We start from the raw sequence: 14,317 nt of genomic DNA on the forward strand, positions 1-14,317 counted from the left end.
ATCGTCCAACGAAGAGATGAGGAAGAGTACGACATTGGTAGAGGATAGGGTAGAAGGAATCAGGGAGAATGCATCGTCCGGTGAAAATAAGTAGATGAACAGTAGCACTAGTAGCAACTAGGGCAGATAGAATAAGAAGAAAGCATTGTTTGGTAAAAAGTGGTGGAAGAGCAATGACACTAGTGATGGCTAAAGCTGACGGAATAAAAGAGAACACACTGTCTGGTGAAGAGATGTAGAAGAACAACAACATTGATAGTAGCTGGGGGATGGAATCAGAGAGAATTCATCACCCGATAAAAAGAAGTGGATGAGCAACAACACTGGTAGTGGGTGGAGTGGATGGAATCTAAGAGAATGTATCGTATTGTGAATAATTTTGGAATAACTATGACTCTAATAACGGCTGGTGTGGATAGAACGGAGATAGTGCATTGTTGGGTAAAGAGATAATTACAACGATATGGGATATTGCAAAGGGCCAATTATATTCATTCAGGAAGAAAAACGCATGTGATCTCCTGCGATAATGCATTGGAAGTCACGTGGGATGAGACAAGGAAATACCTTCATGAATGACATGATATGACTGGATATAGAAACAGAGGTAACATGGAAGAAAGTTCTATGCCATTTTTTTTTGTTGCAATCGTTGTGACTCTTGTCTCTCTTTCTTTGTCTTTGTTTACCCTCAGATAGCCTTATTCTTCAAATCGGTTTTTGCTTACTGGCGCTTGTATGCCCTTTATAATCACGTTTTGTCTATAGTCTCTTATTGAAATCTAATGCTAACTAGTGCCATTCATTTCGCTTGACAAAATTAATAAAGAACATTTACCATTTCTTAACTTGTCCAAGAAGTTTCCAGTTCAATAGTTTTTATCAATGTAAGGCAAGAGTTTTTGTTACTACAGAAGTAGTCATGGAGATTGTTTAATAATTGATTTTGTTGACATATCCAATGGCAAAGCTAAAAAACCAACTGCTGAGCGTAAAAGGGGAGGTTTCATGTCATTGGCAGGGAAGGGCTGGCCTCCATCTCATCGTCTTCCCTTATCAAAAGGACGACCACAGCTGGATGGTCACTGGAGAGTGAGAAGTTGAAAACTAGAGTTTTTATTATGATTAAAAGAAAAAAAAAATCACGAACACTGCAGAGATTCCATGACATGAACCCTTTATGATCAGATAGTCGCAAGTATTTTAATTCCTACTTCCCTTACTGATCATTTTACCAAACACTGACCAAACAGGACTGTTAGAGATGCCATGAATTGTAAGTATATGTGGTATGTGAGATTCTAACGGAGCTTATCCTCCCTCTGTCTTCCATTAATCTCTGTTTGAATGAAACCCATGGAAGCTGGGAGCTTCTTCAATCCGGCATGTGAAAGAGAAACAAAGCATTGAAGGGTGTTTCTGTCAATGCAGGGATGGTAGTTTGGGAATTTCAATCTGCCTGGACCCCCAATCTTTTCTTGGTCTCTTCTTTCTCTATCTGCCTCAGCTTTTGGTAACTGCCACATGAGTGCACATCTGGTCTTCTAAAAAGGACTGAAGCGCTTTCCCGTTTTCCCTGCAAAACAGTTTCTGTTCTCCTGCAGTAACCAGAACTGAGAACAGTTTTAATTCAAAAACGAGATCCAAGAAAGGCATTCTATGTGGCTTCTCATACTTGCTTCTTTGGAGTATATACTTCTTTCTCGTTGCTCGTTCGCTTGACAGCACTCGCAGACATGCAGCAAATCCGTCTTCTTCTTTTTCCCTTCTGGGTTTTATGGTTCTCGCTGTGTTCGTCAGTCAGTCATGCTCGGATGTCTCCACGGATGGCACCCATTGCTGGGCCTGTTTTGTCTCCAGCAATAGGGCCTGCTTCGCCAACTTCTGCATCAAGGGCCGCGGTGCCTTATGGTAAGCAGCGAATAACATTTATGTTACTCGGTTTTAGTTTCGAGTCGTCTCAGACGCAGTTTGTCTTCCTGAATCCGAATTTTGAAGATAAAAAAAGGAGGTGCTTTACTTAATGTTATTAACTTCTTTTCTCATCTGTTTCCTTTCGTTTTCCCGATTTGATAGCATCCTCATCTCTCTGAGTAACTGAACAAGCTCAGAGATGCATTTTTTCCTTCATCTTCTTCTGAGATTTGACAGCTTGCCTCTCGAACTGAAATTTTGAAGAAGCGCGATAAAAAAAGATTCTTTTATGTTTTCTTCTGTGTCGAAGGCTGAAGGACTTTTCGGAGTTTTACCCTGTCAAAGGTTCTTATTTACTCTTTGTCATTTATGCAATATGAGTTGATTTTTATCTCCCTCTTTACTTTATTCGGGCTTTTTTACTACATGATTTTTGCTTCAGTTCGTAAAGTTCTTTGTAATGGCGGCAATCAACAGTTCCTGCTGCAGTTCATGTAATGGAAAAACAATAACCTTTTCCATTTGCTACCCCTTTTCTTCTCTTTCTGTCTTTTTGGCTCCATTACTTTTATTTGTTTTTTAATTCAAATTAACTAATTTCTCTAAGCAATTTTTATGGATTTACTTCAAACCAGGTAGCCAGATAGTAGCAGGAAACACGCATCACCATTTGCACGGAGGATTGCTCTTAGCTATCATCATTGTTTCTGTCATATCTAGTTTGATCCTATTTGCTTCATTCTGCATCTTAATATACCGACGAAACAGCGGTCAGCACACCGGTTTCAAAAGCGTTCAAAGCTCAGGTATCATCTCCTAAAAAAATTCAGTTATTTTTTTTAATTATGTACGATGAAAACATAAAATTGTAGATCCCTGGCAACCTTTTCTGTGCCTGTGTTCAATTTATATTGCGCAGAAGCTAGTAAATCTCTTAACTTGGGACCGATATTAGGTAAGCTTGGTTCGTTAAAGACAAGCAGTAGAAAGGGCTCTGTGCCTGTCATTGAGTATTCCCTCCTTGAAGTGGCAACAAACCATTTCAATGAAAATAACATTTTGGGGGAAGGCGGATTCAGTTGTGTGTATATAGCTCAGTTGGAAGACAACCTTTATGCTGCTGTTAAGAAGATAGAAGGTGATGGACCTGAGTCTGAAAAGGAATTTGAGGTATCCAATTCTCTCATTTCTTTGTTCTTTCATTCTTACCTTTTTATTTTTATTTTTTTACTTATTCCTCAATTATTGTGATGTTATTGGAATTGCAGAATGAAGTGGATTTGATGAGTAGAATTCAACATCCAAATATAGTTTCGCTTTTGGGCTATTGTGTTAGTGGGCAATCAAGATTTCTTGTCTCTGAACTAATGCAGAACGGATCCTTGGATATCCAATTGCATGGTATAGCATAATCTTTGTTCTCTTAGGAGTGTAGATTCTAATCAAGAGTGTGATTTGAAGTTCGTATGTATTCTTCCTTATTGCTATTGCAGGTCCATCTAATGGATCAGCTTTAACTTGGCATCGTCGAATGAAAATTGCACTTGACACAGCAAGGTGATGTAGCTCCTCCTCTACCCTAAAGCTCAACTACACCTTGTGATCCCTTGTCTGATATTTAAAAACTGCATCTGTTGTTTCAAACAGAGGACTGGAGTACCTTCATGAACACTGCAATCCCCCTATAATTCATAGAGATTTAAAGTCTTCAAATATTCTTCTTGATTCTAACTTCAATGCCAAGGTATTATGGAATATCTGTTTCCTGCAAAAGTGATTATACTCTGTTTCGTGTCTCTTTCTGAAGCAACTCTCTTTTTTACTGATCGTTATCTGTCATACAGCTTTCAGATTTTGGTCTTGCTGTAACAGTTGGAAGCCAAAGCAAGAGTAACATCAATCTTTCTGGGACTATTGGTTATGTTGCTCCTGAGTATCTCCTAGATGGTATGCCAACTGACTACTTTGTTGTGAATTCCAGTTATTAATATTTTGAAATATTGTACTAGTGGTGTCAAAGTGCTGGGAAAGAAGTTTTGCTTCTTTTCCATTACCTCTTTTTCATGCTTCTTGGATGCCAAGGTCTGTGTGTGTTAAGGAATCGACTAATTTCAGGAAAACTTACGGAAAAAAGTGATGTTTATGCCTTTGGAGTTGTTCTACTGGAGCTTTTAATGGGAAGAAAACCCATAGAGAAGATGACTCCTGGACAATGCCAATCGATTGTCACATGGGTATGTATTTTACTGCCCATCACCTTTAGTCCGTAACAGAATTGAATCAAATTACTGAAGAGCATATATTCATGAATTTGAACTACCTGTTATATGCAGGCCATGCCTCAGTTGACAGACAGATCAAAGCTTCCAAACATAGTAGACCCGGTTATAAAAGACACAATGAATCTCAAACACTTATACCAAGTAAGTTACTTGGTAAACCTCAAGCTCTAGTGTTCAATTTGATTGGCATTTCTTCAACTTACTAAAATGAAATGAATGGCAATGTGTTCATTTGCTATTTAGGTTGCTGCCGTTGCTGTATTGTGTGTGCAACCAGAACCAAGTTACAGGCCATTAATAACCGACGTTCTTCATTCCTTAATTCCTCTTGTACCTGTTGAGCTTGGTGGAACTCTTAAGAGTTGCTGACATGGTTCCTCGAGCAGGCCTAAAATCTGCCCAATGATTGTAGCATTTCACCAAGGGGTTCTTGTGTCACACAAGTTTGTATGGATCACAGTAGCAGGTTTGCAATTTTTATACCACAGAAGTCTCACCTCCTGTGTTTACCTGATTACATGCTCTGTTATGTGTCGAGTTGGAAATCTGGATGGAGGGTAGTGAGCCTGGTTAGAGGGAACCATTATTTCCCATTCTGAGGGTTTGTAAATTGAAGCAATGTTTACGCTTTTAGCTGCATCCTTGGAAGCCCCACGTCTGTATAGAATGTTTCTGAACATCATTGAGCAATAGTTTCTTGATATGGAATTCACAATTTTGTTTTATGTTGCCAAATGTTCCTTTTCAAACTGGATCATCTACTTCTACAAGCTAGTATGGTGGAACTATTTGATCTATAACCAAATTTTATCCTTGAGTGTTTATCATGCCTTCTTTTAATGCAAGGAAATTGTCCAAAGATAGATAAATGCTTCTGAGCTGTTAATATATGTAGAACATGTATTTCTTATTATTGGACAGAATCCCCATTAAACTTTACATATTTGTAGCTTGTTAAAAATTAGAATTTGGCAACAGATATTCCAAAGATTTATTTTGTAAAGCAGAACTCTCTCCATTAAGTGCTCATTCAAGAAGGCCTCACAAAAAAGGGAGTAGATGAACATAACTGCTCCTTGTTCAAGCTTGCTGGCATGGTACAAATTAAAACATAGTATTCATTCTTTGACTTGGGACCTCTCTGTTTGGTCTCGTGGTGTCTCGTTACTACATTTATAGCCCTTTTGGTAAACAACAGTAAATCCGAAATTTATGATGACTGGTCCTTAGTTTGATGGCAAACGCTGTGTATTTTAAATGCTACTTGTTGCTGTAAACTCGGTCTGGAGCGTCCGTCATTGCGACAGTCTGACGCCGAGATTTTCCAGGAAAGCATATTCTCACCTAAACCGAGGTCTTCTTCCTTTCATATATGGCGACTTTTGGTGGAGAATTTGAGTCCGAGATCTGATATATTAAGGCCTGTAAAGCAGAGGAGAAGATGGTTTACCTCATCCAATGCATAAAAAAGGACCCCAACAACCAAGTTGCTGCATAGTCCATTTGATGCCCATGTGCAAAACGTATCATGCATCAGTCTTGTGCTTTCTTTATTAAGAAGACGCATTTGTTGTGGAAGGATTGGAAACCGGATATATCCGAGTTTGAAATCTTGGATAATTATTGGAATTTAAGTTTTAATTAGATATCAGATAGAGATCCAACAGTGTACCGGATTAGAACAGGAATCACCCTCTCTTGATCCAAAATTTCCTTTTTGTTTGATATCTATCAACTAAAAACTTAAAACTATCCCCACTTAGATCTGTCTTTGTTTATTTTTATTACTTTATTTTACCTTTTCTTCTATTTGGTTCTGAGATTGAAGAAAGTCGAATAGTCCAGGTGAGCCTGATCCTGCCCCTTGAAGGACCAAGTTGACCTGACGGAATCGTAGGTGAAGAATGGGAAAACTATGATCGGAACAATGGAAATAGCCCTCCGGTATTTGTCAGGTGGAGGACCACTACCCTCCTTTTTTCCGTCAAGATGAAGAGACCCTCTTCTTCTTGATGGAAACAGACTGGGGAAGGGGGGTATCTCCCTCCATTTCTCCCTTTCTACATTTGTTTCTAAGAGGTGGGTTGCCTTCCTCTTGACCAAGGAAGACGAAGGAAATCAGCCACCCTCTTCCCTTTCTCCCATTCCGTGTTAGTTTAAATAGGTGAGCTGTACTCGTCCTCCTAACTGAGACAAACAAACGCAGTCAACAATCGTCCTCTTAATAGATCAAGAAGGGGTGTTCACTCCCCTCCTCTCTACTTAACAAAGAGGAGGACAACAAACTTCTTTCAATCGAGTAAAGAGGGTCACCCTCTTCTTGACCAAAGGAGGTAGCCACCCTCCTCCTGACGGAGGGAGGAAGAGGGTGACTTGCCCTCCTTTTTAAAATAATCAAGTATATAACAATAGTAAATTTTATTTTATTTTATTTTATTTTAAAAATATTTTAAAAAATTTAAAATTAAAATAATATTCCATAATATATATTTTATTTATAGTAGCATAATTTTTCTTAATAATTAACTATTCAATTTTATCAAATTTTGAATTATTTAAATAATACTAAAACCTTCTTTGACTACTTATAAGTTATTTATTATTAAAAATATAATTCTAAAAATGTTAAATTATTAATAATATTAAATATATACATATATATATTAAGATAATAATAACAGTTTTTAATATGTTTGACTTATAATAAATTATTTAATAATAAAAATATTAAATTATGTGACAAATAATTTAATATAACTATACAATATTACTTATTTTGTTCTTCTTTCAGATATCTCTTTCAACCTTATTTTTCACTAATATAAGAACACTTTTTCACTAATTTATACATGCGTTATTTGATTTCATAAAAGTTATCCCCTTAGCATTTGATCATTGAGAGGCAGGTCTTGTTTTGACGTTGTTTTGGAACCTAGTGCTCAAAATTTCATCTGGGTCAATAATCACAAAATTTAGAATAATTCACTCAAAACCTTTTATATGTGACGATGGTATATAAGGTATTAGGATTGAGACCATGTATTAACTTGATGCCACACTACTAAACAATATTGTGTATGTGTAGTACATTGAACAAGTCATCTGGGAATCTTGATCACCTTCTTATCTCACTTTCTTTGATCTTATGAATTAGCCCTTGTTTTTTTGTGAGAATACTTTTATTTGATACATGTAGCCACTTTGAAGAATTTATACTTTTTACAAAGTTGTAAAGTTTTTATTCCAAGAGAATCTCATTCCATGAGCAAAATCATAATGTAAAAAATAATGAACGCATTAATTTATTGATTATATATAATTATGAATATTTAGAGTCTTATAAATAATTTATAAAAATATATTTTGTAAAATAATACTACTATTATTAATATATATATATATCGGGTTTTAGCCAATCTAATAGACCTAATAGCGGCCGATACAGGAGTGATATGTTGACGGATGGCGATGCGCATAAAAAATTCATCCGCTCATTCTTTGGGGGTCGAGACCTCTCTAGAGACGTCACCGACAGAGTCGACACTGATGCGGTGGACTTTAGATATTATTTTGTTTAAGTAAGGAGGCTTGGTTTGTTTGATTAATTAATTTCCATGTAATTAACAGTTAACAACTAATAAGGCAATCATAGGCATCGGTGGTCAGTATAAACACTAGCGGTAAAAAGCACAAACGTTGAATTCGACGACTTACCCGGCTATATAATAGTTTGCAGTTGCATCCTCTCTTCCCTTCTCCAGATCCCGGTCTCCGACATCTCTTGTTCCGTTTTTAGTTACCTCTCTCTCTCTCTCTCTCCCTCTTTCTGAGGGAGATTCCGAGCGGGACCGACTAAATTTATCCAACCCCAACGAGCCTCCTCCTCTTTTCATTTTTATTTTCTTTTTGCCTTTTATTTTTGGAAATTCTACTGCTTTTGAGGACAGTTTTCTTCTTCTTTTTTTGCGCTCCGTCTTCCCATGTCCGCCAAAATGCACAGCGGCGAAATTTCGGACAGGGAAGGATCGGAGGCTGGGCAAGAGGAGAAAAGTGGTTTGGAGTACTTCGGATGGATTTATCACCTCGGAGTCAATTCCATCGGCCATGAGTATTGTCATCTTCGGTTTCTGTTTCTTAGAGGGAGATCAGTTCAGATGTATAAAAGAGATCCTCATGAGAATCCTGGCATCGTGAGTTGTTTTATGTTTGTTTTGTTTTATTTCATTTTGCATGTTTCCTTTGCTTTTTTCAGTTTTCTTGATGTTCGTTGCTTGAAAATGACTTGGCTTAGTTGAGTAAATCAAAATTTAAAAGAAAATACAATAATTAATTGATAATTATGTTCAAATAAACAACGAATCGTCTAAAGACGTTGAAATGTACAACCAAAAAGGAATTGTGGATAAAGTGAAAGTTGGAGTTGCTAGTGTTCTGTGGAATAGGAATTGATAAACTAGCTGATGTTTGAGTCTTACAGGCAGTTGTTTGGTGGTAGTGTTAGCTTTGACCATCTGCAGGCAGGGATTGAATACTAGGTTCTTTAGAAGTCGTTAGTAAAAAGCTTTTAAGAGGAAATTTGAACACTTCCATTAAGAAAAAATAATATTCTGGAAGGAATGTTCTATTTTAAATTCAAATGTATAAGGTTTCAAACTTGATACTTCTGTAGTGGATCGGACATATTAAAGCTGATTCTAATCACTAATTTTCATGGTTAGATAATGGCTGTTCATCGAACCATTCTTTTTTAACATATTGTCCATATGATGACTTCTAATAAGGTCCATTACTAAGGAATCATGCTATCATTTTCTCTAAAAGCTGTAGTTTTCTTACTTCCAAAGTGGTCAAGCGGGGCAATTAACCATTTCGGGTTAGTGCAAGCAACAGACAGAAGGGAATTTGAATGTGAGAAAATGTTCTTCGGAGGGGTTTGACAGCAGTTAGGTATTTCTAGTTGATAGTGAAAAAAAAATGCCATAGAGTATTGAGCAAAAAAATCAGTGAGTCTCTTAAAATAAGTAGCAATAGTAATCAATTGTGAAGTTGGGTCCAAGGCCTATCCCAAAATGACTAGCCATCTTAGGAAACCTCTTTCCCAAACAAATAAACTCAACATATTTATTTTCACTAATCCACGTCGGTCTATTCCTTAACACTCCCCCTCACGTGTAGGCACGTGGATAATTCGGGTGGAATGCCCACATACGGGTACTGGTTTTAATACCATGTGAAGTTGGGTCCAAGGCCTATCCCAAAATAACTAGCCATCTTAGGAAACCTCTTTTCCAACTAATTTATATGTTCTCCCTAATCCATGGGGGTCTATATTGACGATGGTTTGGAATATCTTAACTATAAATTTTCAGTATTTTGTATTTCACATGGTATCAGAGCAAGTACTCGTATGTGGGCATTCCACCCAAATTATCCACGTGCCTACACGTGAGGGCCTCCACCCAAATTATCAGGTTGCCTCTAACAAAACAACAGTAGCATGATGTAGAACGTCTATCCATCTTACACCCAGCATATCGGCATCAGAATACCCAAGTACATCAATTTTCCCATTATGAGTATACAGAAGACCTTTTTCAAGTGCACCCTTCAAGTAATTCAAAATCCTCTGAGCAGTTTCTAAATGGACCTCGTGAGGATTTTCCATGAACTGACTCACAACTCCCACAACAAATGAAATATTCGACTTGGTAAGTGTAGCATAGATTAGTTTACCTACTAACCGTCGATCATACCTGAGTGTAGGACCCTGGGTGTCATGTAGATTATGATTAACTTCCATGGGGGTGTCTATGGGTTTAACACCTAATGAACCATACTCCTGTAACATATTCAATATATATTTTATCTGATAAAGGACAATACCTCGCTTGCTACGAGCGACTTCAATGCCAAGGAAGTACTTGAGAGAGCCCAAATCCTTTGTCTGAAAATATGTGGCCAAATATTGTTTAACTTCTATAATACCATCAAGATCATCACCATATAAGACAATGTCATTTACATAGACAACCAAAACCACTATACCAGTCTTAGGAACATAGAATGATCACAATGACTAAATTGTAGTACCACATCACTAAAATTTTCTAACCAGGCCTGTGGACTTTGTTTAAGTCCATAAATAGCCTTTTGCAGCTTACACACCTTTTTTGTCTCCCCTTAAGCAACATACCTAGGAGGTTGCTCCATATACACTTCCTCATGTAGATTACCATATAAAAAGGTGTTCTTCACATCGAGTTGAAAGAGAGGCCAACCCTTATTAACAACCACAAATATTAAGATACATATCGAAGTAAGTTAGGCCATAAGAGAGAATGTCTCAAAGACATCAACTCCAAAAGTCTGTGTATACCCAGTCGAGCTTTGTACCGTTCAATAGAGCCATCAGCTTTATATTTGATAGTAAAAACCCAACGACACCCCACAATAGCTGCTCCTGCAGGTGTATCACATAGATGCCATGTTCCCCGAGACACCAAAGCACTCATCTCATCATCCATTGCTTGTTTCCATTATGGAGAAGTAGACAATGACATAGCAAAGGACTTGAAGGATGGGGACAAAAAATCAAATGACACATATTTGGATATCGGATGAGAAGTACAAGATCATTTACCTTTTTGTAGACTAATAGGCAGATCCAAATCATAGACAACAGGATCTGCAGGCCAGGAAACTGGTGGATCATGAGAAGAGAGATCTGTAGAGGTAACTGCTAGAGTCACTGTAGGAGTACGAGAACAATGACTGTAAACATGAAGAGGCAATGAAGAACTCGATGACGTTGGTACATTCAAAACTGCAATAGGAACATCACTGTTTGAAGAAGATTCAGGTGATACAGGAAACTCAGTAGATGATGAAAAATATGGAGTATGTTCAAAGAAGGTCATATCGGCTGACATATATGTTTTCCGTCGAATAGGATCATAACATTGGTACCCTTTTTTGTCGACGAGAATATCCCAAAAAAACACATTTGACAGACTAAGATGACAACTTTTCGACCGAAATTCTAAGCATATGAACAAAACAAGTACATCCAAAAATACGATGAACCACACCAAACAATTTACAATTGGGTTTTAAAACCTGAAGAGGAACTTGACCACTCAAAACAGATGAGGGCATACGATTAACAAAGTAGCACGAAGTGAAAACTGTATCTCCCAAAAAAGATTTAGGAACATCTATATGCAGTAATAGTGTCCTTGTAACCTCAAGGAGATGTCTATTTTTACGTTCAACCACCCCATTTTTTTGTGGTATATAAGGGCAGGATGTTTGATGGGTAATAGTATGAGAAACATAGTTGTTGGTCAATGAGGATGTGACCACTCTTGAGCAAGCTTTTAACAGAGTTCTTGGAGCTGAAGGTGCAGTTGTAATAAGAATGAGTCAAGTGGAACTCTCTCAGAAGCAGTTGCTCTTAACCTTCAATCTTCTACTGGTAAGCCCGATGGTCAGTTTCATGGTGGTAATGATAGAGGTAGAGGTCGCTTTTACACAACCTGTGGTCATGGCCGAAATGATCGGGGGGATCGGAAATGTGTTTATTGTGGTAGGACTAATCATATTTTTGAGAAATGCTAGGACAAATTTGGTAAACCTACATGGGCCAACTCTATAGTCATAGATAAGGACAAAAAATAAGTGACACATATATGAAATATCGGCTGGCAGAGAAGGAAATGACTGACACAACTTAGCTGGTGAGGGATGTTCCAAGCGCAAATGCCACAAGTAAGAAGAATATGCAGTAGTGAGAGCTAAAACTTGAGAAACGGATACATCATCCAGCATGTAGAGCCTTCCCTTCTCATGTCTTGAACCAATCGTCCTTTTGGTCTACAAGTCCTGGAAAACACAAGTAGGATAAAAGGTTACTGAACAGTTTAAAGATTTAGTTATATGACTCACAGACAAGAGATTAATAGGAAACTTTGGTACAAATAAAACAGAATGGGAGAGGTGGATCCATCAGCAAAAGTAACTCGATGATATGAATGAGATGAAATAATTGACTGAAATAGAGAGGGCATACCTGCCATGTGTGTAGAGGCTCTTGAATCAATGATCCAAGAGGGGGAATGAAACACATTTAGTGCATTCATACTTGTATTAGCCATCGTGGCACTCGTTGAGGAAGAAAGAGGAATCTCGATAGTCTGAGAAATAGTAGATGAAGTAGTCAGTTGACCCAGTCGCTGTAATAACTGCTGAATTTCCTTATAGGATCCAGTGTGTGAGGAGGCGTCCTTATTTGTGACTATAGAGTTGGCCTAGGTAGGTTTACCAAATTTGTCCCAGCATTTCTCAGAAATTTGATTAGTCCTACCACAATAATGTTATGGTCGTGGGTTAAGTACTTGACTTTCCTCTACCAAACAGATCGGTCTTTTGGTATGTATTGGCTAGGTGTTTAACATTTGGTATAAGAGTGGGCGCCCACGTGGCGAGTTCGACTCCCGGTGTGGGTGATCGCGTCGACCCAGACGCATGCGACCATGTAACAGTGGACCTCGTCGCTAGTGTTTAGCCGTCATGGTCGTCGGCTCGTGAAGGTGGGATGTGATGTTATGGTCTTGGGTTGAGTACTTGGCTTTCCGCTACCAAACAGATCAGTCTTTTGGTATGTATTGGCTAGGTGCTTAACAAATAAACACATTTCCGATCCCCCCGATCATTTCGGCCACAACCACGGGTTGTGTAAGAGCGACCTCTACCTCTATTATTACCACCATGAAACTGACCATCAGGTTTACTAGTAGAAGATTGAGGTTAAAAACAACTAGTTCTGAGAGGGCTCCACCTGACTCATTCTTACTTACAACTGCAAGTTCAGCTCGAAGAATTATGTTAAAAGCTTGCTCAAGAGTGGTCACATCCTCATTGTCCAACAACTGAGCTCTAATAGCATCATACTCATGCCCCAAACCATCCAAAAACTGGGCTACTTGAATTTGATTTTCTTTCTTACGGATGTCTTCAACATTCATATTAAAAGGATGGAATGTACTAATCTCCTGTAGTACTCCCCTCATCTCAGTGAAATAATCTGTCACTGATCTACCTCCACGCTTCATATTAAAGAGCTTCACATATAACTCATAGATCCTTGATAAATTACTTTCTTGAGACAAAATGAAAGCCAATGTAGTCCACATTGCCTTAGCAATACTGCAACTCAAAATCTGGATTCTACACTATTGACCAACCAGGTCATTACTAAATTATCTTCTGCCACCCAATCTTCAGTAACAGGTACCGAGGGATCATCAGTTATATATTTTGCCATTCTTTTGGCCCTTAAATACATCAAAACTGATCTAGACCAGTTTACATAATTCGATCCATTCAACTGGATCGTAGTTATCTGAATAGACTAAGAGAATTTCACATTTAAGCTCTCAACAGTCTTTTGGACAGCAACCCGTGTGCTGGAATCAGCCATTAAATATCACAAAACACCACAATTTAGTACACTAGAGCATCAATTAACCAAAGGGAAGCACTTTCCCCAAATTTTAATAATTACGTAGTCAAGTGGGCCCCACACCGAATTCAATTAGGGCAATGCAGCACCCAATTCATTCAATTTAGAACCGATAGTGATCAATTCCAGCAATTGAGACCATAAATTAATGAAAGAATGACCTAATTGCAAGATATCAAGATTGCGTAGGCTATATGGCTGATGATGCAAGCATTAGGTTGATGATGTAGGCAGATTTGAGAAATTTTCTCAAATTGGGATCATCAAACACTTCTAAATCCCAACATTCAGTCAAATAGAAGCAGTAATCATTAGCCAATAGGCTATGATAGGTAGAAAAAGGAAAAAAATGAAATTTTACTCTACCAGTCGAGAAATTTGGGAAAACCTTCAAGGAGATTGCTGAAAATGGAGAAAAGATCCACAAAATTGAAAGAAACTTGTCCAAGACTTGCGTTATTGCTCTGGTACCATGTGAAGTTGGGTCTAAGGCTTACCCCAAAATGACTAGCCATCTTAGGAAACCTCTTTCCCAACTAATAAACTCAACATATTTGTTCTCACTAATCATGTGGGTTTATTCCTTAACAATATTAGTTCA

The 14,317-nt window shown here is 37.9% G+C and overlaps 2 protein-coding genes across 5 annotated transcripts in view; both read left to right on the top strand.

Moving 5' to 3' along the window:
- Positions 1-1,562: 1,562 nt before the first annotated feature.
- On the top strand, positions 1,563-4,944 carry LOC137949817 (probable receptor-like protein kinase At1g80640). 2 transcript variants are annotated; one of them, XM_068796010.1, is made up of 10 exons: positions 1,563-1,911; positions 2,550-2,720; positions 2,834-3,084; positions 3,183-3,315; positions 3,408-3,471; positions 3,562-3,658; positions 3,759-3,861; positions 4,030-4,148; positions 4,248-4,337; positions 4,440-4,944. In XM_068796010.1, exons 1-10 carry the CDS (start codon positions 1,737-1,739, stop codon positions 4,563-4,565), a joined length of 1,329 nt encoding a protein of 442 aa, XP_068652111.1. In that variant the 5' UTR covers positions 1,563-1,736; the 3' UTR covers positions 4,566-4,944. The 2 variants fall into 2 exon arrangements, with proteins under 2 accessions (XP_068652111.1, XP_068652112.1); XM_068796011.1 differs by having other exon boundaries at positions 2,870-3,084.
- Positions 4,945-7,966: 3,022 nt separating this feature from the next.
- LOC137949333 (protein ENHANCED DISEASE RESISTANCE 2-like) overlaps positions 7,967-14,317 on the top strand; it is a 35,669-nt gene continuing 29,318 nt past the window's right edge. For all 3 annotated transcript variants that reach the window (XM_068795405.1, XM_068795407.1, XM_068795406.1), the window contains exon 1: positions 7,967-8,386. In XM_068795405.1, the coding sequence (XP_068651506.1) occupies positions 8,177-8,386 (210 nt within the window). In that variant the 5' untranslated portion in view covers positions 7,967-8,176. The remainder of the gene's footprint in view (positions 8,387-14,317) is intronic.

Source organism: Aristolochia californica, unplaced genomic scaffold (genome assembly GCF_029961685.1).
Source record: "Aristolochia californica isolate CCGP_79_NKW_82.1479 unplaced genomic scaffold, dmAriCali1.0.hap1 SCAF_14, whole genome shotgun sequence".
In the NCBI taxonomy this organism is placed as follows: domain Eukaryota; kingdom Viridiplantae; phylum Streptophyta; class Magnoliopsida; order Piperales; family Aristolochiaceae; genus Aristolochia; species Aristolochia californica.